The 27,268-nt window shown below is 35.5% G+C and overlaps 1 protein-coding gene across 1 annotated transcript in view; it reads left to right on the top strand.

Annotated features, from left to right (window-relative positions):
- The window catches only part of LRP1B (LDL receptor related protein 1B), a 1,620,129-nt gene that overhangs the window by 1,104,527 nt on the left and 488,334 nt on the right, over positions 1-27,268 (top strand). The window contains exons 36-37 of the mRNA XM_045066491.1: positions 20,706-20,840; positions 21,419-21,548. Coding sequence (XP_044922426.1) covers positions 20,706-20,840; positions 21,419-21,548 — 265 coding nt within the window. The remainder of the gene's footprint in view (positions 1-20,705; positions 20,841-21,418; positions 21,549-27,268) is intronic.

The following is a 27,268-nucleotide window of genomic DNA, read 5'->3' as shown; positions in this document are numbered from 1 at the left end:
GTAAGCCAGACCCAATAGCCACATCTTACCATTTATTTTTTTAGACTACCCCTACACTGCTTGTACTAGTTTGGATCCTCTGAGAAGCAGAGTCAAGACAGGATTGGATATGCAAAAGCCTTATTTAAGAACAACCCGAGGGGAAATAATGAGAAGAGTTGTCAGATTACAATGCAGATCTGACTTATACAAAACAGAGAAGGAAGGGAGGCTAGGCAGGAAACGTCTTAGACTGGTGTAGTTTCAGTAAAGTTTCAGGAATGCTGATGGAGAGCCAAAGTTGCCCATCAGAGGAGTCCCACATGTTGCAGGAATGAGACTACTTTAATATCCCTAACTCACACAGTCCTTAGCTAAGAGCAGCCTTGGCACAGGGTGGTGGTAGATCCAAAACACAGCAGCTGGACCCATCTGTCAGTTATGCAGTCTAAAATTAGAGATCTGACAACCTCATTTTCAGTACCAAGGGATTTTCTGGGACATTGAACTTTTAGTGCTAAGACCAGGAGAGTACTGGGCAAACGGACAGTTGGTATTCTAGCTGTGACTGGATCATCATCACCATCATCATTATTGTCATCATCAAATAAAATCCTAAACTCTTAGTACTAAAACCATCTTTTCATAACAACAAATAAACTACACTTTTATACAAATCAAAAACATCTTTCAAACCTGATTTCTGACTGTTCTGTCACTCTCTTATGTTCTGGTAAGTAGTGTGTCCCGTTATGTGACATTCTCAAAGCTTCTTCCAAGTACAGTTTACAAACGGATGTAATCTTTCCCTTTCCTAGAGTCTCATTACAATCTCTTTTTCTTTCCTGAGAAAATTATAAAATTTACTTGTAAGAAAACTATACAGGCAAGTCGAGATGCTCCATTAAGTCAAGAATACATAGTTATCTCTGTATTTACCACAATAAAACATCTGTTCTATCCTCATTCATGTATCTCTGAGCACATTGCTCTTCTCTTAGCGATCTACCTTCTCTCCAAGTTCTCCAAGGAAATCCAGTCTCCCCCCCCAACTTTTCTCTCTTTCCTTCTTTCTTCCCTCCCTCCTTCCTTCCTTTCTTTTTTCCCTCCACATATAAGAGAAACTATATAGTATTTGGTATGTTTCATATATGTCTGACTTATTTCATTTAGCATAATGCCCTCAAGGTCCATCTATGTTGTTGCAAATGACCAGACTTCATTCTTTGTTTATGGCTGAGTAATAGTCCATCATATATTTAGATATAGATACCATTAGATACCATACAGTTACCACCACCATATCTATCTATCTATCTATCTATCTATCAATCTATTTCTATCTATCCATCTTCATCTACCTATCTATCTATCTCACATCTTTTTTCTCCATTAACCCAGTGATGGGCACTTGGTTGCTTCCTTGGCTATTGTAAATAGTGCTGTAAGGAACATGGGGGTACATATATCTTTTTGTTAGCTTTTTGTTTTTTTGGAATAAATACCTAGAAGTGGAATTGTTGGGCCATATGGTAGTTCCTTTTTTTTTTTTTTTTCATTTTTGGTGAATACCCATACTGTTTTCTATAGTGGCTTCCCCATTTTATAGCAACATGGGACCAGGATCACAAGCTTCCCTGGATGCTAGAGACAGGTGATCAAAATGTATCCTCTGTGCAGCAGACACAGAAATCAGGGCACCAGATGTGTGCAAAAAGCTTCCTTCTAGGGAAGTAGAAAGGGTGGAAGAGAATACTCCCTCTTACTCTCCCCTCAAATATCATTCTTAATAAGGACTGTCTATCCTTGGGAACTGGTGTTTTGTTTTTCTTTGTTTTGTTTTGTTTTATTTTTTTCTGTCAGCTGTGAGCAGATGCTGAAACATCTCCTGAAACATGCCAAAGGTCCAGCTGCTCATTCAGACACCAGGACATACCTGGGGTTATTAATGTCATCATTTTAAGGGGTTGTCCTTAAAATCCTATATTCTTCCTCTCTCCAACAATCCTATTTTTGTTAGGCTTATAGGGCAACACACATGGCTAAGGAGAGGAATGGTAAGCCAGTTTATTTTGCAAATACCTGGTAGCCCTAGTGTAGGAGACTGAACTGTGCCCCCTCCCCAGGTCCTAATCCCTGGAAAATGTGAATGTTACTTTATATGGTAAACTCTTTGCAGATGGGATTATTTTAAAGATTTTGAGGTGGACCCAAAATATACTCACAGTATATAAGGGGGAGACAGAGAGAGGTCTGTTTTTGTTTTTTTTGTTTTTTTTTTAAGATTTTATTTATTTATTTGACAGATAGAGATCACAAGTAGGCAGAGGCAGGCAGAGAGAAAGTAGGAAGCAGGTTTCCTGCTGAGCAGAGAGCCTGCTGTGGGGCTAGATCCCAGTATCTTGGGATCAGGACCTGAGCTGAAGACAGAAGCTTTAGCCCCCTGAACCACCCAGGTGACCTGGAGAGGTTTGAAAAAGAAGAAAAGGTGATGTGACCATACAGGCATATTAGGATGATACGTGGTGCCAACCAGTCTCTGGACCTAGATAGTGTTCCAGCAGGATCCTCGAGGTGAGGGTGAAATTAGATCCCTACCCCTTGGGTCAGCACTTTAATATAAGCAGGTGAGGCTCCTTCGCCTTAAGTTTGGGCAAAACAGCTACCTGGGAATGGAGCCCTGAGGCTCGTGAGTCTCAGCATGTTGCCCTTTTCTTAGATGGCTGCGGTCTGGTGGGTCTCAGGACACTAGTCCATTTGATTTTCAAAATTATATATTTTGAGAGTGCAAGTAAAAGTTGGGGTGCCCCATGTAGACTTCAATCCCCTCACTCCTCAAGGAGAAGTTTTGAGTTACTTCTCACTTGTGGGTTGTGCACCAGAGGTGTGGTAAGTGGCTAGTTGTGTCCCACAGTCTCCTGCCTGCTTGGATATGGTTTTCTTTTCATTTGCCAGATGTGTAGTTGTCAGTCAGCCAGGTGTTAAGTTTTTTGTTTGTTTGTTTGTTTGTTTGTCTGTTTTATTAACATAAAACATACCATTTGCTTCAGGGTACAGGTCTATGAATCATCAGTCTTATGGTGTTAAGTTTTTTAAGAAGAAAATTGTTTCATGGGTAGTTGTAGACATTGAGGAATTCAGGATCTTCCTACATTCTCATCTTGAGTGGTTCTTCAATTTTTATAATTTCTGCATATTTTCTTCAGTATACTTTCTAATTTATAGTTCTTTGTATACATTTATTTTACTACCTTCAGAATTCCATTTTCCTAGAGAGCAGGATTCGAGTTTATGCCTCCATCATGATTGAAACTGCCCCCTCAAGGTATCATATACTCAGAGCTTGTTTTCAGTTTGCCCCATCAATTGGTACTGAACTTTTCTGCCAGTGGGTTATTCTATTATTCTATTCTATTATTCTATTGTCTTATGAATTTTCTTCTCTATAATAATTTCCTTAAAGTTAGGCAAATGTATTCCTAGAGTCCTGCATGCCAAAGGCATATCTGTGTTTTAGGATGAAATTTATTAGATGTAGCCAGACTAATCTACTTACAAACGATCATAGGGGATTTTTAAACAAATGTTTCCATACTTTAATTTTTTCTGTATTTAAGTGAAATTTATTTATAGTAAAATGCTCAGACACTAGGTGTGCCTTTCATTTAGTTTTGATGAATAAAAAAACAAGACATGAAATATTTCTCTTACTTCCGAAAGCTCTCTCTTGTTCCCACCTAGTTAATGCCTATCCTCAGAAGCAATCACTGATCTGATTTTTATCACTGTAAGTTAGTTTTGCCTACTTTATAATTTTATATAAATGTAATTACACAAAATACGCACTTTAGCATCTGCTCTCTTTCTCCGGACATAGTTTTGAAATCATCATATTGTTGCACGTGTTAGTAAAGTGTTCCTTTTTTATCACACAGTCATATCCAATTGTGTGACTATACCATAGTCTGTTTATCCATTCTTTCATTGATGAATGTTTGAAGACATTTCTAGCTTGTGGCTTTTATGAGTAAAGCTTAGGACTTTCTTGTACACAGCTGTTTGTGGAGAGTTTCCATTATTTAGCTCTCTGATTTATTCCTCAAATTTCATACAAGCTAGGCTAAAACAGCAATGAAATAAGACATATATTGTAAAATTTATTGATTAATATTTTGCTTTGTATGTTATTGTAAATAATGTCTTACTCATGGCATGCATTCACTCAATCTGAATCCAGTGGAAGAAGGCAAGTCCACTCACTAGATTTCCAGAAGAATTAAAATTTCCTTTTGTAGACTCATATGTTTATTTATCTACTAGTCTGTCACGGTTTCTTTTAAAATCTAAGAGGCTTGGAGCTCAAGGTAATATAGCAAGAGGAAAGAATATACTCACATCGACACACACACAAACACACACATATGTAAATAAAAAGAATTGTTATATCTCCACTTTGATAATTGAAAATATTTCAAGTTAGCTACTTTAGAGTAAGTCTTTGTCCTTGATCTATCTTTCTTAAGATGTTGTATTACAAACTTTCTAAAACCATTTCGTTTGTATTCTCACTGAATGAAAATATCTTGAGGAGTCTTGTTTTCGTTTATCTCTCTGGGATGTATTACATTTTTTAAAATGTGCGAGTCTGCATAATTGTTATTTTTATATTAAATTACATATCTCTTAATTTACCTGAAAATGGAAGGTGATATGGGAATCTTTTGATTTAAAAAAAAAAATTATCCTAGCTAGTTTTTTAATAAAATCTTTAAAGTTTTATCAACATTAGCATAGTCTAATTCAGGTGTAAATTCACCCCCCTTGCCTGTGCCTCTTCAAAACTCTATATTTTTAGTAAACATGTTGCTGATTCTGCTGACACCAAGAATATGACTATTTCTAGTATTTACTCTCCAAAGACTAGCTCATAGAAATACTTTCTTTGTATCAAGGATTTTTTTTCTTTCTTTGGCAGGGAGGGGTAATTTTTTGGTTAGTATAGCTAAAATTTTGCTGAAATTGTTGGAGTGTCTTAGTTTCTGGCATGGGTAGGATACTGACAGTGCCATTCAAGTTATGTTAAAGATTAGAGAATATTTATATATTTTACTACCATAAAAGCTTCTGAATTTGATTTGTAATGACAATAAAAATGAGGTGTTCTTTTCAATCTGTTGGAAACTTTTTAAACTTTTGCCATGGAAAGTTTGGAATGTATATAAAAAGGTAGAAAGTAACATATGATGAACCTCCCTGTGTCCCGTCATCTGTCTCAATTCATGATCTGTTTGTCTGATTCAAGCAAATCCAGGACATCATATAATTTCACAATGGAGTGGTGCTAAACAATATTAGACAAATACTATATCTTTTTGTGACAGCTTGTCAAATGTTTTAATTTTAAATATTCAGAATTTCAAAAAGTGTTCTGATTCTTGACCTTAAACTTCCGGGAATCATCTTTTGCTCATTTAACTTATAGCTGATATATAATGAAACTTATTATAAAATGTTACTTACTATAATTATATTCTGCCATTTGATTTTAATATTTTGCCATAGGAGGGAAAATATAGTTTCATAAATTGGGACACTCAATACATATTCTTTAGCTGATCTTATAATTGGCTAAAATATTGCTACCTTATGAAATTGCTTCTTCTCAACTAATCTTACCATTTTTTGGTGTAGATAATACTTTGCTTTAACTTCTTTTTTACCATTTGTATTGTTCTGTTTGTATTATTGTTAATTGGATATCAACATTTATTCAACTATAATATACAGAAAGCTGTAAAGAGACATTGTGGATTCAAGATGAAAAAAATCAGTTTCAGTCTACTGGAAAGGATGATGTACAAAAAGTAAGCAGTACAACATTCTGTGTTAAGTACAGTTATAGAGATAAGCTCAGGTTATTGTGAAGAACCAAGGAGGACAATGACCTAGACTGGGATAGTCAAGAAAGCTTCCTGGAGGAGGAATGCATGAGTCTTAACATCTGAATAATGGGATCTTAGGAAAGAGGTGCAGGAAAAATGACACTAGAAAAGGCATAGAAGTGAGAAATTATATGATGGGTGTGTGTACAGTGAGTGAGGGGAATGGCAAACAGAATGGTTCTACTAGTTAAACCCGAGGCAGGAAGGTGTTATTAGATGAAGGCAAAGAAATATTTATGGGCTTTTCCAAGGGGCAAGTAAAGTACACACCCTGTAAATAAATAAATTAGATAGGAGAAAATAGTAAAACTGTTTATACTTACTTTTTCTTTGTTTCTCTAGAAACTTATATTGTGCACATTTCATGTATGTATATATGTGTAATGAATGAAAAAAAAAACCCATAAATGCACACACATACACTAGGGGTAGATACTCAAGTTGTTTTACTCAACAAAAATGTTTGGAGACTACTGTTTTTGATCATAGGTTGCTTTATATGACTTACTAAGGAATCTGATATACATCCTTGTGTCATAGGAAACCTAGAAACGTGAACAGTGATAAGATCTGTTTTACATTTTAGCTAAGTCATCCTGATAATTGTGAGAATGGGAAGAGGATAATAAAGTTACAGGAAGGGAGACCATTTAGGAAGCTGTCACAGTAAATCAGAAGAAGGATGGTGAGGACCTGAATAAATCTGTAATGCTATATGCAGATTTAAAAAATGAAGAAGAAGCAGTTTAAGTATACAGAACTTGGTAATTGATTAGGTGTGGGGGGTAAGGTAAATAGATACAGAAATAATCAGTGATAACTCTCACGTCTTTAGTTTGGGTGATGAATATTGTTTCTCCCATCAAGTGAGAGAGCACAGGTAAAGGAGATTGAGGGCAACTCTGATGGGTTTATCTTCTGACATGTTGAATTTGACTTTTGGATAGTAAGAGTGATGACAGTCATACTCAATTATTCTCTCAATGAGCTTTTGTATCTATGCAGTCCAAAGCATTACACCAGCTTCTGTGGAGCTAACTAAGAAGAGAATATATAGCCTTCTTTTAATGTACTCCCAATATAGGTTGAGAAACAATTGTAATTCACTGAGGAAGGATAGATAATGCATATGGCTACCAAGTACTTACAAGAAGGTTATTGATTCTCTGGAAAGACTGAAGGAGGCTTATTGGTCATCTCACATAATGCATATAGCTCTCAAAAATTATCAATTTATATATTTTTTCTATTTTTAGCAGGAATTTGTTCATAAAAAGAACCATTGTTTCTGAAAGTCTGAGCAGTACCCATTTATAGACTATGTTTTATTATCATGTTAGCTACAATTCAATAGTGAAATCAAACTAGAAAATAATCATATAAGATTTTTATATCTTTTTGTCACATATGATTTAAATAATATGCATAGGCATTTAAAACACCAATTGAGGAAAAATTTTTATAGATTTCTTAATGGTTAATATGAACTTCCTCCTGTCCTAAAAAAAAAAGTGTATATATATATATATATATATATAATACAATACACACTTGCCCTTAAGTACAATAAACACTGACAATTTCAAGTAATTCTTAGGGTAAATTTTCTGTGTCTAACTTTTCATAGTAGAGTTAACTTTGCTTTTCTGAAAATGTGAGATGCCTCATCCAAATCAATGTTAATTTTTAATAAAAAATTCATAGATGGTGAGTAGAAATATATAGTAATGTCTGATTATTTTCTATCTCTTGTTTCCTTGATGCGATTAATTAATAATAATTTTTTTCTTCTTTTGCAAATAAAATAGCAAAATATTTTCTCTATAGTTTTAAATTTATAAAGATTATTGTTTGTTAAACTAAGACCACATTAAAACTTCAAGAGCATATAAAATTACCAAGTTGGTTACTTATTATACTTTTTATTTTATTATATTTATTAATATTTTAATATATTATTATATTATTTTAAATTTTTAATAGTTGATGATTTATTATATTATGAACTAGACATTAAGTGCTCTAACAAAGATTGATTTATTTACTCTTCCAGGCATGTCTATCATTACCTATTTGTATCTTGGAAACTGAACAGAAAGATTAAGTAACCTGCCCATGTCATAGAGTTACTAAGTAGTCCAGCTAAGATTTTTAATTCAGAACATAATATCCAAGCTTTTAGTTATTATGTTGCATTCCTGTCTTCAGTAAACCTAAGGTACTTTTTCACCAGAGGTGATAATGGAAAAAAATATTTACACGCACACACATATATTTGCTGAGAAAACCTCTGTTTTTAAGGCATACACTCCATCTTTGTCTGATTGACTAATTTGAGGCATAACATAGAAACCAAGTATTTGAGGAACCAGTTTTTTTGTCTTTTCCTATTCAAAAATAAAAGTGAAATCAGATGGCATTGTTTTCTGAAATGGGTTGATGGTTTCCTGAAGAAATGTCTGAGTAGGTGTCCCCTGAAGACATATCTATTCAACATGCTGTGTCAATTTTATAGCTTAGCTTTGAAAATCTAAAGCAGAATAAATTAAAACAATTTCTCCTTGGAGCTAGAATTGGACCCCTTCTATTCTGAAGCTGATGAGACTGTGACAGCACATTTTAGATCTCATATGCTACCTGAAAGTCAAAATTAGGAACACAAGGCCTGTGAGAACTTAACTTACTGCATGTGAAAAACAGCACGGTGCAAATGCTTTGAAGAGAAAAAACAGTCAATGCTTAAGAAAATGTGAAAGATTCTTTTTGTTACCCTGAGAGGAAACAATTCAAAACCTGAAAATGGAATTGCTTTTATAATAAGTATGTTTAATGCAAATTCCATTCAGGACACAAAAGCTAGACGGGCATGTATTTCTTATTTGATAAAGGAGTAATTTAAAAGAGAATGTACATTATCTAAGATTTCATAACATTGTACCTTAAGGGGATTAAGATATCTAAAACCTTTGAAGTCTGCAGATTTTATTTTATTTACTCACGAGGATGGAGTTCTTTAGTGATTTGTTGCTCTAAGAAAATTGCCCATTAGCGTTTGTATTGATTTGCCTTTCTCAAAATGAAGGAAACAAATGTAATTCATTAGCGCTTTATTATTGAATCCTTTTAATATGAAATACTGAGAACTTGGGTCCTTATTAACCTGTAAAATGTTTAAAGAAGTGGTTTCAAAGTACGAAAAGAATAGGAAGTAAAAGTTAATTTGTATCTGTACCTGGGTATCTGATGGATTCACAATTGGCTGTCATCACAGTTTTTGCTCCCCAGTCTTCCTGAAATGCTCTTGTCATCTCTCCTATTATTATGAAGATGACTACACTTATTAAATTGATTCTTTAGTAAACCATATTGTGCATTTCTCCGAATGTGAATCCAAATACTACCCTGTCTTCGAGGGGCAGTGAAAGCTTCACTACTCCCCTGAAGTCTTTTCTGATGACCTTGACAGACCTTGCTTTCCTCTCAATTTCCATAGCACTCAGTAGGCTCCCGTGGTTTTGGCTGGTGTGTCATGGCACAGAGCATATCAAAAATGGGGCATGATTGGAAAGTAGCAGGTCTTCTTTCTTATCATATAACTACTGGTTAAACAAGAAGAGATTTCATTTTGATACATGTGTTTTTTATTGAAATTATGGGAATTTCAATTATAGGAAATTATTTACTTGTAAAGAATATATTATTCCTGCATTAAATATACACTAAAATAGAAATTCCTAAAAGATGAGAAAAATAAGTAAGAAATCATCATTTTAACATTTTCTTCCATTGTCTTAGACAATGTATAGCCATTCCCTACAGTGTGTATACCCAACTGACTCTGATGTCACTTATGTATAAAGTATGATTTGATAAGTTTATATATATATATATATATATATATATATATATATATATATATATATCCGGGGGCACCTGTGTGGCTCAGCCAGTTAAGTGCCTACCTTTGGCTCAGGTTATGGTCTCAGGGTCTTGGGATCGAGCCCTACATTGGACTCTGCTTGACCAAGAGTCTTCTCCTTCTCCCCCTGTGTGCATGCTCTCTCTTACTCTCTTTCAAATAAACAAACAAATCTTAAATATATATATATATATATACATATATATTACATATATATGTATAGATAGAAAGATAGATACAGATATAGGTATAGATATATCTCATCTTATTCTAAACATTACTGCATGTACTAAAAAATGTGGGAATGGCAGTAAGATGAACAATTAAGATGTGAGGGAATGAACGCTAAGAAAAAAGGGGGAAAAGTAATATGAAACGAGATAAACTGTATGCTCTAAAATTGTATATTTTTGCTGAAAGTTGGCAGCAAATACAATTTTTGTATTTCTAATAACCAGTACAAAGTCAGGAATGCAATCAATTCCAGGGCTCACAAGGTCTATATAATTTAAAAGAAAAAAAATAAAGCAAAGAATACGTATGTGTGGCAAAGGACATATCATACATAGTTCAATAAAAGCCAGCTTATTGAGAATGGAGAAGAATCCACGCAAAGTAATCTCCCTGAGCTGCCTTTTGATTTAGCTTGATTGAGGTATAGATGGAAGAGCAGTGATTTCTGACAGATCTGGGACCAGTGGCATATCAGTGATGCACGTAGGCCGGGTCCAAGGACACAGAGGGGTTTTTGTAGGACCATGCAAGATGGAAATCAAATTGGAGCCACTGGAGGTGAAAGCAGAGACTATTAAAGATACATAGAGAGGAGATACAGACGGAGTGTCAGGGAGTCTCATGAAGGAAAGAAGGGAGTCTCCTCTTTGCTTGGGGTCTGAGATTTTTTATTGGTGATTAGGCATCCAGGAACTTGTCAGATTAAGGACATGGTCCAGGTGTCCTTCCTCATCACTTATCCCCTGAGACTGGGGGTCTTGGTGTCAAGGTGTTTGGAGCCAGTGGTCTCACAGAACATTTATGGTCACTCCTTATTTGCCATCTATTGTACTGAAAGACTCTAAAGATAGCATTCTCTCTGTCCCTTACCAGGAGATACATGCTATTTGCATTACAAGGCATGTGCAAAGTGGGGTGGGGTGCAGACCCTAGCAAGAATAGAACCTGGAGCAAAGGAAAAACAAATAAACAAAAAATGCTTTTTTAATCGAGTCTCTTCAATTTTCCTGTCTCATCAGAATCAACAAATTTAAAATACAACCATATGTATATATATAATAATAAAGTATTTTATATAAAATATTTTAATATGTATATATATATATATCCCCCCCCCCCGCCATTTAAAGCTCTCCTCCAACTGGGGGAAAAAAAAAAATCCCAGATATGATGTTCTGGATATGGCCTTCTTTTCTCTTTGAAAATGCCTTTAGCAAAGAGATTGTAATGAGGTGAGGGTAGCATTTTACAATAGCAATCTCCTTCACAAGACCTTAGATCCTGTTGACTAACAAGTGTTTTTCTTCTTATCTGTGCTTTTAATGAGTTAGCTGGTAATTCTCAACCAGCACACTATGGCAGACTAAGCAACTTAAAAATCACTAAGGTGAACCATTATCCTGAGTATTTTTTTTTTTAAACTTCTCTAGGCAATTCTACCAGACAGCCATTTGAGGAGTATTGAGTTTGAACTGTGTGAAGGCAAACCTGTTGCTGAGGTTGGGAACAATAGTTATAGAAGGTCTGTTTTTGGAGACTGAAATCTGAAAGGGGAGGGAATGATCAATTGAGATGAGATCAGAGGAGAGCGGTGTGCAATAAGGTGTGAGGCCAGGGCTGCCACTGAAAAATCACCTCTGGTGGGTATGACCAGAGCCCTTTCTAGAATAAGGTATCTAAAAATTTTCAGTTTGAGGTTTTTTTTTTTTAAGATTTTATTTATTTATCAGAGAGAGAGAGGGAGCGAGCACAGGCAGACAGAATGGCAGGCAGAGGTAGAGGGAGAAGCAGGCTCCCTGCTGAGCAAGGAGCCCGATGCGGGACTCGATCCCAGGACGCTGGGATCATGACCTGAGCCGAAGGCAGCTGCTTAACCAACTGAGCCACCCAGGCGTCCCCAGTTTGAGGTTTTTTATGTTGTTATAATTTATCCCCAGTCCCATGCTTCCATAAATTCTGCTACATTATTTATATTTCATGTGTGGGTGGGGTTATTGAAATGCCAACTGAATATTACCCCCACCTTAAAAGACCACCAGAGACGTGAGTCAAAGCCAAGCAGCAAGAGTCGTTTATTGCAGGTTCGAACCTGGACCTCTGCGCCGCTCATTGCCGATAACGCCGAGAGGTCCGGAGCTGGGTCGGTGCAGGATATTTATAGACAGATACAAAGAAGTTTCGGGTGAACTGATTGATTGACAGTTTGAACAGGCATACTTGGCGTCAGTGGATTGGGTCAGGGGACCCCCGCGAGAAAGCAGACAAAGCAATCTTACAGAAGCAGACCTGGCCGGTTAGCCCACGCATGCGAAAAAAAGCACTATCAGGATATTGAAGGCCTGGTTACTATCAAGCCAAGGCCACTTTCCCTCTAATGAGGCACTAACATAAAGACAATTGGGAGTCTCCTGGTGGAATGTTACATTCCTGCTATCAAATGTCCTTGTTAGTGCGATTTAGGTTTAGAAGAAATTTAACTTTATTTACTTTTCCTTCTACCTCCGCCTTCTTTGGTTGTGTCTTTGGAAATTGGGCTATTGATAAGGTAACTTCTTTGTTGTAAATCTCAAGGACATTTGCAAACCAAGGGAGACTCCTACCCTGCAGGACTGTGATCTCTGCAAGTTAACTGTTTATCATTTTATGGCAGTCAGGGGTGCCTGAGGAATGCTATGGAGGGGAGCGGGTGAAGGGGGGGTGCAAGGCGCCAGCTTTTGCTTTGTCTTCAGCCAGCCTCCTGCTCCTTCAGTTATAAGAAGTAGATCAGAGGAAAGGGCTGAATCCAGTATCTGTGTTGAAATGACTGACACATACCAAGCACAAAAAATAGCATTTAAATATACTATGACTGGAAAATGTAGAAGTGATGTGAGAAAGTCTCTTCTTCCCCAAAATTATAAGATGATTTCCAAAAGAACAAAAAGTAGGGTTTGGATTGGAGGTAACCGTCATATGTGTCAAAGTTTTAGAATGAAATCCATTTGGAAATCATTATGTTAACTAAGCTAGAGGAATTAATGAATTGCATGTCTTAAGGCAGACTTTGTAAATAGAGAAACAGTTGGATTTCTGGGCCTCCCTGTTAAGGTCACTGCTGATAAATGACAATAAAAGCCTCCTAGAAGCCTTATACTTTTTTACCTCAAAGGGGAAAAGTGTGGGTAACCAGCTCATCTGAAAATGATGGTAAATAATTAAAGTCCAAGTAAAAACTGATGGTTGGAGGAGATGGGTGAAGGATATTATTCTTTCTGATCTCAAGAAAGAATAGTCATAGATAAATCATTCTCTGGAACCCAAGCCTGAGTTTATCAAGAAACCAAATCTTACTTTACATAGAATTTCCAATAAGTTAGCATGTGCTTTTGGGAGTGAGCCTAAAAGTCTTTATTTTTAATGTGTGGGATACAGTATAATGGGTCCCACAAATGGGAACAAAAAGACATTGGCAAATAAATTAAGCTAAACAAATTTGCAAATTTTAGTACTCATGATTTGGAACTGTCCTTAAGTAATTCTTTGTGTTGTGGATCTAACTTAACCTTCTAAACAAGTTCTTTGTAAGCTCTAAGAAGGTACTAGCAGAATGCATTACTAAAGATTCTTGTTTTCTATAAAATGTCTATAATTTTATTAATTTATAAACCTGGGAAAAGTAAACCTCCTAAAGGTCAACCAGATTCTGAGCTTCTGTTGTTGTCATTTACCAAATTATTATGGAATTAGGTACTAGGTACTAGAATCCGTCCATATTACCAGATCTAATGACCAAACTCAGATCCCTTTGGAAGGATTTGTTTATGTTAGAGGTTTTTGTTTTTGTTTTAATTAAGGGAAAAGGAAATTTATGGTAAGATTTTTAAAAATAAATTGTGGGGTACCTTCTAATTTTTGTAGCTTCGCTAACCATGACAATATATTTTTTTGCCATCCAGTTGTCTTTCCCACAGTAGCTGCTAGATTCAAAATATAGCTACATTTATACATAGTCTGATAAAATGGTTTAAATTTATCAGCAATGTACTGATAAAAGATGACAGAAGAAACTTGTTCCTTAAGCACTGATTATAACATTTTTAAAAGTCATTTTCAGAATGCCTCAGTTTCTCTTACTCTTCTTAAATCTCTAATAGTCTCTGTTAAGTCATATTAGCATATGGAGTGGCTATGCCAATGATAAAATAGAAGTGCAATACCCTTCCTTCCTTTCTTCCCTTACTTCTGTCTCTCCCATATTCTTTGTAGTTCCTTGTAATCTGATAGCTAATAGCTCACAAACTCTTTCCATCTTCATGGTTTTTTTTTTTTTTTTTTTTTGCTTTTTTTGTTTTGTTTTCCTGATCCTCACAGCACTGGCTCTTATTTGCAAGACAATAGAAACAATTATAATAGGAGCCAGGAGCTCTTATAGTCTTTCAGTTTTCTGGGTCCTCAGAATTAAGGTTGGATGTCACCATTTTTACCGAGTTGAGATTGTATTTGTTATATTTACTTTACCTTTTAGAATTCTAGACAAAATAAAAGACTAAAGCCTGGGGATGTGTGATCAAAGTGTTAAGATATAGATCTTTTACAAAAATATTACAATATTTGTAAACGACTCATCCAAAATGCCAGTATTTTTCTTGGCTTCGCTGTAATATTCACCTCTCAGACATATTCAACACTGGTGCAGGAAAAAAAAAAAAAATCCTGGTAATTGAGGAGGAAGCTAAAATAATAATCTCCCCTCTACTTTTTAATAATAATACATTGTAAAACCATTCCTTAGTTGAAGCCAGTCATTTGCCCCTTACCGCGTAAGGTAAGCACTCTCAACCAGAGTAGATCAGCACAGACTAATTCCTGGAAAGGGGAGAATCTTGAGAATTTCTTGCCTCTTGATCTGTGGTAGGAGTTCTCCCTGGTTGTATCAGCCAGAGTGAAAGAATGGTGGAGTTGCAATTGCAGCAGAAATTGGTATGCCAAAAGCATATTTTTGATTCTGTTCAACATATTTCTTATTGCCTTGAATAAAGATATAGTTGAATCAAGATATACTTATCACATTGTGGGTATCACAAAAAGGAGCACTGGATAACATGATTTTTTTGAAAAATGTCAATTGACAAGATCACTGATCAAAGGTAACAGGGTAATGTTTAGTAGGATAAGTGTGAAGGTCTGCAGTTAAAAAAATAAATGTGGTTTCATAACCATTAGTAGCATGTTCTGGGAAAAATCATATGCTTTATTCTTTTTAGCTCCAGACAACAAAGCTAGTTAAAATAAGAAAAAATTACAGAGAAAAAGGAGAATCTATGTAGCAGTTAAAATTGGGCAGAACTTTGAGATACTATATTCCTTTAAAGTACAACCAAAAATTAAATCTTAATATTAGAATATCAAGAGTTGAAAGGAATCATAAAAGTTATCTAGGTTTTACCTTCTTTTACTTATATCTGTATATCTCTGTCTTTCTATTTGTATATTCATATTATATGTGAGGAAACTGAGGTCAAGAGAGACAAAGTAACTTTGTGAAAGTCTCATGGGAAACGGTGGGACAATCAATGTTAAGATCCTAGCCCTAGACCCCTTGCAATCTAGTCTGTTATCTTCCTGGTGTGTTGGTGACTTTTTCATTAGGAGAGGGAAGCATGGTAACCTTATACATCATCTTTTATTTATTTATTTATTTATTTATTTTTATTTTGGTATGGTGTTTTCTGAAATAGTATCTCAGTTTAGGTGGGGAAACAAGACTGAATTTTCTAGAAAGGACCCAACAACCCAAGCTAACATGGAGACAAGGGTATTCACAATAAATAATAAGTGTTCATTGATCATAAAAATAGATGATAAAATTATATAATTTATATAAATATAAAATGTTATTCTATAATAATAAAATATTTATAATAATAGATTATTTTATAATAAATAATTTTACATACTAATATAATGTTATAATATATTAGTATAAACATAATAAAAATAGGAGTGAAAGGCCTTTAAGAGATTTTTATTTCTTGTTTCCTATTTTCAGACAGGACTGTGCATAATCTAGTTCTGTTAGATGGTCAGCACTTGAGCTTAACTCAAAAAGTTTAACTTTTCTCAGCATCAATAAGCTTCTCCCTTATTTTACAGACTAATATCATTATAACCGTATGCAGTTTTTCATTTAATTCTGACTGTAGTTGCAATGCACAATAGCTGGCCTCCAATCTCTCTATATGTAATCCTTGAAAATAGTTACCAATATCCTATGTGTCTTATTATATCTGTGGGGAGCTAATTATAATTGTTATTACCTTAAATTACAAATTCTATTTTCCAATCCTATGATTATTTTATACATTACCAATTACCATATGTCTCAAGACAGTTTATTTTTAATTTAATTCCAGAAGTGAACTCTGTGATTACAAGGACTGTCTATCATGTTTGCCACCAAACTCCTAAGCCTATAATAATGTTTAACACACACTAAATATTCTATAAGAATGTGTTGAATAAGGATAATTAAAGTTAAAAAAATATGTTTTGGAGTATCAGGACACAGTTATGATAGTCTTTTCTTCCCTTTCTATATTTATATGTATTTCCATTTTGTATCTTTACCATTTGTTGTAAAATTTTATCATCATTCAGTCTGATTTTATTCTTAATGAAGACAGTCTTGATATAATTTGTTTATTTTGCAGATATTCCCAGATATTAGAAAATATATTTTTTAAGAAAACATATTCTTATGTATTTGTGAACTTACTCAATATAAAATGTGTAGGTCTGAATATGTATGTGAAAGAATTAGTAAGAAAGAAATTTGGATATGAATGGCTGATTTAATTCTGTTGTTTAAGTCCTCTTTACTGGGTCACCACAAGATTGATTTGCTCACTAATCTCCCAAAATATCCAATAGAAATAATACAAGGAAACTTTTCAGTTCCTCAGTGCTTTGACCTAGTGGACTTGACCATTTAGAGATAACTTCAGTGTTACAAATTAATCTATTACCCACAAAATGAATATTCATGAACTATCTACAGCACATGTGACTACATTGGTAAAAGTTGGGTCAGTTGCAACCCCTACCTATGAATTATCTCAGAGTCTGATTTTTTATTTTTTTTTATTTATTCAGAGAGAATGAGCACGAGTGGGGGGAGGGCAAAGGGAGAGGGAGAAAGAATTTTAAGCAGCCTCCAAGCTGAGAGTACAGCCCAAAGTGGCACTCAATCCCAGGATCCTGAGATCATGACCTGAGTCGAAATCAAAAGTTGGACACTAACCAACTGAGCCACCCAGACAACCTTCTAATGGTCTGTTTCTAAGAGAAAAAAAAAAATGTGAAGCCCTGATTTCAGCTCAATATGATAATAAAAGTATATGCGAACTGTAGTTTGTGAAGAAGAATGTTTCTTGGTTATATGAAACAGAAGTTTGCAGCCTGGCAGAGTTATTAGAGGGTAATTCAAAAGTAAGATTCCCATACAAAATAGGGCATTTCTTCCTATTACTTGTGAAGATTGTTGTGAATATTTTCTTTGAACTTTTGCAAGATTACTTGCCTGTACTACGTATATGCTGCTCATGCTCCAGTATTGTGAGTTGTTAGTCATTTTTTTAATCAAATGCATACTTTCTTCTCATTGAGTTTATAAAGTTTCCCATGATAAACTCTGTGTCTTCCCCATATCTCCTTCAGCCAGTCTTTGTATAGCATATCACATTCATTCATTATTCAACAAATGTTTACTTTGAGCTTACTGCATGTCAGATATTATTTTTCTAGGTGCCAAGGATAAAGCAGTGAACAAAGTAAAGCCTCGACCCTCACAGGGTCTGTCCCTAGTAATAAATGCTAGGGACAAAAATAGTTTGATGAGGCGAGTAGAGCATGTCAAGGAAATAACTTTTCATGGGTAGTCAGAGAAGGTTTCAGTAAGAAGGAAGGGATATTTGAGCTAAGACAGAGGTATGCTGATATCTGAGGAAAGAGCTCCTAAACAGAAGGAGTAATGTAAAGAACTTTGATAGTATTTGGTTTCTGTTAGGAGGAGAAAGTCTGTTAACCAGAGATAATGAGTGAAGGCGAAAATGGAAGGATGTCAAGTGAGAGAAGGTTGAAGGATATGGGTAGATTATGAAGGTAATGGGAAGAAACTTTAATTGTGCCTTGGATGAAATGACAAATGATTAGAGAGTTTGAGTGGAGAGGAGAGAAATGATCTCATTTACTTTTAAAAAGGGTAACAATGGCCCCTAAGTAAAGAAAGAACTAGGGAAGAAAGGTGAGTACTGAGGCAGAAATGAAGCTGGGCAAAAAGTTAAAAAGCTATTTTCAATATAGTTGACCTTGGACAATGTGGGGATTAAAGGAACTGACCCCTATGCAGTTGAAAATCTGCATATAACTTTTGACTCCCCCAAAACTTAACCTCTAAGAACCTACTGTTGACTAGAAGCCTTACCAATAACATAAACAGTTGCTTAACACATATTTTGTATGTTGTATGTATTATATACTGTATACTTAGAATAAAGCAAGCTAGATAAAGAAAATGTTACTAACAAAATCATTAGAGAAATACATTTAAAGTACTTTATTGAGTTTATTGATGCTGTAAATTTACATCGTCTGCCTACAGGATAAAATGTCTGTCTGTGACTATATAAATATTGTTCAGTATATTTGTTGAAAACAACACAAAACAAAAAACCATGGGGGCACCTGGGTGGCCCAGAGTGTTAAACCTCTGCTTTCCGCTCAGGTCATAATCTCATGGTCCTGGGATTGAGCCCACATTGGGCTCTCTGCTCAGCAGGGAGCCTGCTTCCCCCTCTCTCTGCCTGCCTCTCCGTCTACTTGTGATCTCTTTCTGTGTCAAATAAATAAATAAAATCTTAAAAAAAAAAAGAAAAAAAAAACCATGATGATGGGCCTACACAGTTCAAATTTGGGTTGTTCAAGAGCCAACTGTGCTTCAGGCAAGAGTTAATAGTAGTTTGGATTGCACTGTAAGTAGTACAGAGTGTGAAAAGTAGTTAGATGATGGATATGATTTGAAAGAATTTAAAGAACCAAAAATACTTTGTAGTAGATTGAACACTACAGTATATGGGTGATGGATTAGATGTGAAGTTTGAGAAAAAGTATTCAAGGATAATATGAAGTTTTTAGCCCAAGAAACAGAGGATGGAGATATCATCCATCATACTGTCATGGCTTATGGAGTTGCAATGTAGAAGACTACAAGAGAAGAGTTTTCATGTAGAAATCCAGAATTTGTCTTTTGTATACCAAGATTGTCTTCTCTACATAAAAGTGGAGATACAAAAAAGCAGTTAGATATATAGGTCTAACATTTGCGGAAGAGAATTTAAATTTGACGTAATGCTTAGTATTGATGCAAAAATAATGTTTATTGTTCACTGATTCACTCTTTCAAATGTTAACTAATACTTTTACAAAATTGGAAAAACCAAACAAGTTCTTGCTTTCCAGATAAATATTTGAAAAAGGTATCTTCTCTGCTTCAAACAATTATATATTTGACTTACCATTCTTGAGAACAAGGGATTTGGAATCTTTTTCCAATTAGGCAAAAAAATTTAGACTATATTATTCTTGAAATGGACTCTCAAAGCTTACTGATAAATGGCTTTATTATACTAATTGCTTTTTCTTTATTTCCATAGTCTGTCACTGTGCCAGAGGGAAATTATATTGGTCTTAAAGGATTTGTTCTTCAAATGGCCACGTAGGTCACAACACAAAAACTTACTTAGTTGGTGGCAAATTTATTATTTAATGATTTGTCCCCAGTGTCTTTCTGGTGGCTATATTTAAAATCATTGGTCTATATTCGCTACCCTTTATGCATATGCATGCATATATAATATATTTCATTTAGAATCTTTAGACACATTTTTCATTCAAATATTCAGAAAGCACTGTTATTTAAAGACTCTGCGATAGCATAGAGCCATTTTTCAAGTATTCTTAAGCCCATTTGTACAATCGGAGTTTGAAAAATAATGTAAGGGGTTTGTACTTGACATTTGGGAAACTAGGACCTCAGAAGGAATAATTGAATGCTAGGGCATTTTTAAGACTTTATACATTTTGAATGACCTTATGCTTAAAACACTCTTGATATAGTTGAAATGCCCTTATGTTTCTTTCTGTTCTCTCTCTACTTTAAAACTTTGTTGATTACCTCCAGTAGTATTCTTTTTATATTTAGAGAACTCAGACACAGGTATAGGTGTGAAGGGAAAAACTGTGGTCCAAAATAGCATGGTTTGACATCAGGGTTGCAAAATAATGTGAGATAAGTATTTTTTTATTTAAATGAGTAGAAAAATGAAGAAAAAACAATCAAGGATGTGATAGGTCATTTCCACATATATTTCAAAAGTACTTTTAAGAAAACATTTGATTAGGCTCTTTCATGTTGCTTTAATATCTTTCTTGCTATTTGTGTTAGTAAATTGTCCTGAAGAATATCTATACCCTAGTATACCCAGGATGATAACCCCCAAAATGCTAAAACAATGTGATCCTTATATATACATTGATATCTTTTATAGTGTATGTGTATGTTTTTTGCTTTTTTTTTCTTTCTGTCTTATCCATAGAAAATGATACCATCTACTGGACAGACATGGGCTTCAATAAAATTAGCCGAGCTAAAAGAGATCAGACTTGGAAAGAAGATATCATTACCAATGGCTTGGGAAGAGTGGAGGGGATAGCTATTGACTGGATTGCTGGTATAATCCATGGCTTTTTCTATTCTCATTTCCTACCTATTCTGTTAGGATCTCAATCTCCTTCATAAAAATTCTGTTTCCAACTCACAATATTTTTTTTTTTTTTTGTACTTCTAGCCATGGGGATAAATAGTCTTTTTGCTCTTGGCTTCATTCTTTCTAATGCTTTTGAGTCTTTAGACAAGTGTTTTTATGCAGAAGAAGATTATGTAGTGTTAACTTTGCCCAAATCTCCTGGGAACTGTGAGGCAGGTAAACAAACGTGTTAGAAGTTCTCTTTTGCCTGGAGTCAGTAGAAAGTTAAAATAGATCCCTTCTTTAGGTGAGAGAAGTTTCAACTTATTTTTAGCATATAAATGTATCATTATATAGTTTAAACTACAGATGCATGAGATTGGGAAGTATTTGCATATTAGTTTATTTACAACTTTCTGCTTAGGAAATGTACACATTAAAAAAATAGGAATATATGATTTCTTGATAGTTATGCAAATGCTTAGAAAGTTAATTTTAGCCATAAATAATAAATACTTTTCTTTCTTACAACCATATTGTAAACACACCTGTGTTTCTCCTAGGTAACATATATTGGACAGATCATGGTTTCAACTTAATTGAAGTTGCAAGACTCAATGGCTCTTTCCGATATGTAATTATTTCCCAAGGCCTGGATCAACCAAGATCTATAGCTGTGCACCCAGAGAAAGGGTAATTTTAAGCTTTACATATATCTTGAGTTTTAAGTGAGTTTTCTTAAGTTTCATTTAAAAAATCCAGATGTTCATATTAATATTTATTTTTACTCATAGTATTTGAAATGAAACTCAGTATTTTACCTGAGCAAAAAACGAAAAGTTTATTTTCACTCTGTGATGTATATTTTAGAATATATTTGAAGAGGTCATATTTATAACACAGTTCTTTAATGTATGTGTAAATCCAAGTAAGTATACCAACATGTTTCTGGATTCTCAATTTAAAGTTCTACCCTACAACTGTTTACAAAATGGGTATTCACTTACTTGATGAGTGATTAATATCCAACCTCATTCTTCAATATTTCTAAAGCCTCAATTTTCTTTTATAAGTCTACAGTTGCTAAGACAACATATTCATCCCAAGCTTTGTATTTTTTTCCCTTGAGTTCAAGATAAATATGTCTACCTGCCTTTTTGACATCTCCATTTTTCCATTCAGATGTTTCATAGATGCTCAAACTTTGCATATCTAAAATTAAAATGAATTTAATCTGCCATCAATTTCTATTAATATTTCTTTTCTAAATATTATCAATCTACTACTCTCCATCTTTGCAACTCCCACTTTAATTAAATCTGTTCTTATCTTACACATACAACACTGCAATAATTTCCCAGTTCATCTCCTAACATCATTAAAGGTTACAGTGAAATTTTTTCCTTCAATATAAATATTGCTTAAATCCTTTTGAGGGATCCTCATTAACTTTGGTGTAAAGCCCAAATTTCTGTTGTGATCCTTCTTTAGTTTTATTTTTAATATCTTATTTATTTACTTGTTATCTATCTATCTATTTATTTATTTATTTATTTTAGAGAGAGCATGAGCAGGTGGGCCAGGAACAAAGGGAGAGGGACAAGCAGACTCTGTGCTGAGTGAGGAGAGCCATGTGAGGTTCTGGTGCAAGGGTTAGGGATGGATGCAGGGCACAATCTCATGGCCTTGAGATCAGAAACTGAGCAGCAGTCTAGAGTCAGATGCTCAACCAACTGAGCCGCCAGACATTTCTGTTGTGATCCTTCTGAATCAGACCTTATGTAAAGACTCAGGCTCATATTCCTGCTACTGCCTCTTTGTAATATCTCATTCAGTCTCTGTTGGACTACGTAGTTTTAAAAATATTTTCAGATACTTCCTGTTCTTTTCTATACCTACCCTTTGAACAACCTCTTTCCTTTATCGGCAGTGTTTTCCTTCCCATTTTTACTTTGCTAAATTTTGTTTATCCTTCCCTGGCTTTGTAAACAGATTAGATTGTTCTATTCTGTGACACCAAAGTACCTAGTACTTTGATTACTTTCATTTTTTCCTAAATCCCATGCACTAATATTTACTTATTTACTTATATTTATTTGCTTAGTAGCTCTGTTTTTTTTCTCTGGACTGGATGATGTCTCCATTCTTCACTGTGCTATGAGGAGAATAGTCATGCACATTTGGTTTATTTCTCTATCCCCAGTGTTTAGTACAGTGGCTGGTAAAAAATAAGATGCAGACTGGTAACTGTTTTTCTTTTAAGCAGTGATATCGAAGTCGTCCTATTATAAAACTTTATATAACTTGCCACCACTGTGTTTCTTTCATTGCTAGTATGATTTGACTTCAGAGTTTTTTCTTTGTTTTTAAATGGTGGATGTTTTTATGTTAATAGAACTCCTCTTCTTTTTGGAGGGATGGGCAAGTGAACCATGGTGTGTTAGATAACATGATGCTCATTTAGAATGAAGTCAATCTATGTAAAACATCAAATTGGCTCTTGTGAAAGTCTACAAACTTTCTTATTTGTTATAGGTTGTATGTTGTTTTGCCAATATCTTCATTTGCTTCAGTTTCTTGACAAATGTTATAAAATTAGGTCATTTTATTAGTACAGTGAAAAAGGGAACAAAAAAGATTAATATAGGAAAGCGAAATAACACCTGCAATTTGTCACACTTCTGGCTAAGATTATGTTGTAAAAATTTAAAAACTTGCATTGGTTAAGAATGCTACTGGATGCGATTGGGAGTCAAGATGGCGGAGAAGTAGCAAGCTGAGACTGCTTCAGCTAGCCGGAGATCAGCTAGATAGCTTATCTAAAGATTGCAAACACCTGAAAACCCATCGGCAGATCTAAGAGAAGAAGAACAGCAATTCTGGAAACAGAAAAACAACCACTTTCTGAAAGGTAGGACCGGTGGAGAAGTGAATCCAAAGCGACGGGAAGATAGACCCCGGGGGGAGGGGCCGGCTCCCGGCAAGCGGCGGAGCAACCGCGCACAAAATCAGGACTTTTAAAAGTCTGTTCCGCTGAGGGACATTGCTCCAGAGGCTAAACCGGGGCGAAGCCCACGCGGGGTCAGCGTGGCCTCAGGTCCCGCAGGGTCACAGAAGGATCGGGGGTGTCTGAGTGTCACAGAGCTTGCGGGTATTGGAACGGGAAAGCCGGCTACAGAGACAGAGCCGACAGTAAGCTAGTAAGCTCGCAGCTCGGGGTGACCTTGAACCGGTCGCAGGCTCGGTGAGCTCCGCCTGCGGCCGGAGGTCAGGCAGACGGGAGTAACTGGGCGCTGTTCTCTGAGGGTGCACTGAGGAGTGGGGCCCCGGGCTCTCGGCTCCTCCGGGCAGGAGACCAGGAGGCCGCCATTTGTATTCCCGTCCTCCGGAACTCTACGGAAAGCGCTCAGGGAACAAAAGCTCCTGAAAGCAAACCCGAGCGGATTACTCACCCCAGCCCCTGCTAAGGGCGGTGTAATTCCGCCTGGGGCAAAGACACTTGAGAATCACTACAACAGGCCCCTCCCCCAGAAGATCAACAAGAAATCCAGCTGAGACCAAGTTCACCTACCAAGGAGTGCGGTTTCAATACCAAGGAGAGCAGCAGAATTCCAGAGGAGGAGAAACCAAAGCACGGAACTCATGGCTTTTTCCCTGTGATTTTTTTTAGTCTTGCAGCTAATTTGATTTTTTTCTTTTTCATTTTTTGTTTTTTTTTCTCGCCTTCTGGTAAAATTTTTTTTAACTTTTACCTTTTTCTTTTTTAACATTTTTTAACTAATTTATCCAATATATATATTTTTTCTTTTTTATATTTTTCTTATTTGTTTTCTTTTTTTAATTCTTTTCTTTTCTTTTTTCTTTTTTTTTTCTTTCTTCCTTTTTGAACCTCTTTTTATCCCCTTTCTACCCCCTCACGATTTGGGATCCCTTCTAATTTGGTTAAAGCATATTTTCCTGGGGCTGTTGCCACCCTTTTAGTATTTTACTTGGTCCTTCATATACTCTTATCTGGACAAAATGACAAGACGGAAAAATTGAACACAAAAAAAAGTAGAAGAGGCAGTACCAAAGGATAGGGACCTAATCACTACAGACATTGGTAATATGTCAGATCTAGAGTTCAGAATGACAATTCTCAAGGTTCTAGCCGGGCTCGAAAAAGGCATGGAAGATATTAGAGAAACCCTCTTGAGAGATATAAAAGCCCTTTCTGGAGAAATAAAAGAACTAAAATCTAACCAAGTTGAAATAAAGAAAGCTATTAATGAGGTGCAATCCAAAATGGAGGCTCTCACTGCTAGGATAAATGAGGCAGAAGAAAGAATTAGTGATATAGAAGACCAAATGACAGAAAATAAAGAAGCTGAGCAAAAGAGGGACAAACAGCTACTGGAACATGAGGGGAGAATTCGAGAGATAAGTGACACCATAAGACGAAACAACATTAGAATAATTGGGATTCCAGAAGAAGAAGAAAGAGAGAGGGGAGCAGAAGGTATACTGGAGAGAATTATTGGGGAGAATTTCCCCAATATGGCAAAGGGAACGAGCATCAAAATTCAGGAGGTTCAGAGAATGCCCCTCAAAATCAATAAGAATAGGCCCACACCCCATCAACTAATAGTAAAATTTACAAGTCTTAGTGACAAAGAAAAAATCCTGAAAGCAGCCCAGGACAAGAAGTCTGTAACATACAATGGCAAAAATATTAGATTGGCAGCAGACTTATCCACAGAGACCTGGCAGTCCAAAAAGAGCTGGCATGATATTTTCAGAGCACTAAATGAGAAAAACATGCAGCCAAGAATACTATATCCAGCTAGGCTATCATTGAAAATAGAAGGAGAGATTAAAAGCTTCCAGGACAAACAAAAACTGAAAGAATTTGCAAACACCAAATAGGTCTACAGGAAATATTGAAAGGGGTCCTCTAAGCAAAGAGAGAGCCTACAAGTGGTAGATCAGAAAGGAACAGAGACCATATACAGTAACAGTCACCTTACAGGCAATACAATGGCACTAAATTCATATCTCTCAATAGTTACCCTGAATGTGAATGGGCTAAATGCCCCTGTCAAAAGACACAGGGTATCAGAATGGATAAAAAAAACAAAACCCATCTATATGTTGCCTCCAAGAAACACATTTTAAGCCCAAAAACACCTCCAGATTTAAAGTGAGGGGGTGGAAGAATTTACCATGCTAATGGACATCAGAGGAAAACAGGAGTGGCAATCCTTATATCAGATCAATTAGATTTTAAGCCTAAGACTATAATAAGAGATGAGGAAGGACACTATATCATACTCAAAGGGTCTGTCCGACAAGAAGATTTAACAATTTTAAATATCTATGCCCCCAATGTGGGAGCAGCCAACTATATAAACCAATTAATAACAAAATCAAAGAAACACATCAACAATAATACAATAATAGTAGGGGACTTTAACACTCCCCTCACTGAAATGGACAGGTCATCCAAGCAAAAGATCAGCAAGGAAATAAAGGCCTTAAATGACACACTGGACCAGATGGACATTACAGATATATTCAGAATATTTCATCCCAAAGCAACAGAATACACATTCTTCTCTAGTGCACATGGAACATTCTCCAGAATAGATCACATCCTCGGTCCTAAATCAGGACTCAACCGGTATCAAAAGATTGGGATCATTCCCTGCATATTTTCAGACCACAATGCTCTAAAGCTAGAACTCAACCACAAAAGGAAGTTTGGAAAGAACCCAAATACATGGAGACTAAACAGTATCCTTCTAAAGAATGAATGGGTCAACCGGGAAATTAAAGAAGAATTGAAAAAAATCATGGAAACAAATGATAATGAAAATACAACGGTTCAAAATCTGTGGGACACAACAAAGGCAGTCCCGAGAGGAAAATATATAGCGGTACAAGCCTTTCTCAAGAAACAAGAAAGGTCTCAGGTACACAACCTAACCCTACACCTAAAGGAGCTGGAGAAAGAACAAGAAAGAAACCCTAAGCCCAGCAGGAGAAGAGAAATCATAAAGATCAGAGCAGAAATCAATGAAATAGAAACCAAAAAAACAATAGAAGAAATCAACGAAAGTAGGAGCTGGTTCTTTGAAAGAATTAATAAAACTGATAAACCCCTGGCCCGACTTATCAAAAAGAAAAGAGAAAGGACCCAAATAAATACAATCATGAATGAAAGAGGAGAAATCACAACTAACACCAAAGAAATACAAACTATTATAAGAACATACTATGAGCAACTCTACGGCAATAAATTTGACAATATGGAAGAAATGGATGCATTCCTAGAAACATATAAACTACCACAACTGAACCAGGAAGAAATAGAAAGCCTGAACAGACCCATAACCAGTAAGGAGATTGAAACAGTCATTAAAAATCTCCAAACA

The sequence above is a fragment of the Mustela putorius genome, unplaced genomic scaffold (genome assembly GCF_011764305.1).
Source record: "Mustela putorius furo isolate JIRA1106 unplaced genomic scaffold, ASM1176430v1.1 tig00003867_pilon_pilon_pilon, whole genome shotgun sequence".
Lineage (NCBI taxonomy): Eukaryota > Metazoa > Chordata > Mammalia > Carnivora > Mustelidae > Mustela > Mustela putorius.
Note: the sequence above shows the minus strand (reverse complement) of the source record. Positions and strands in the feature narration are given on the sequence as shown.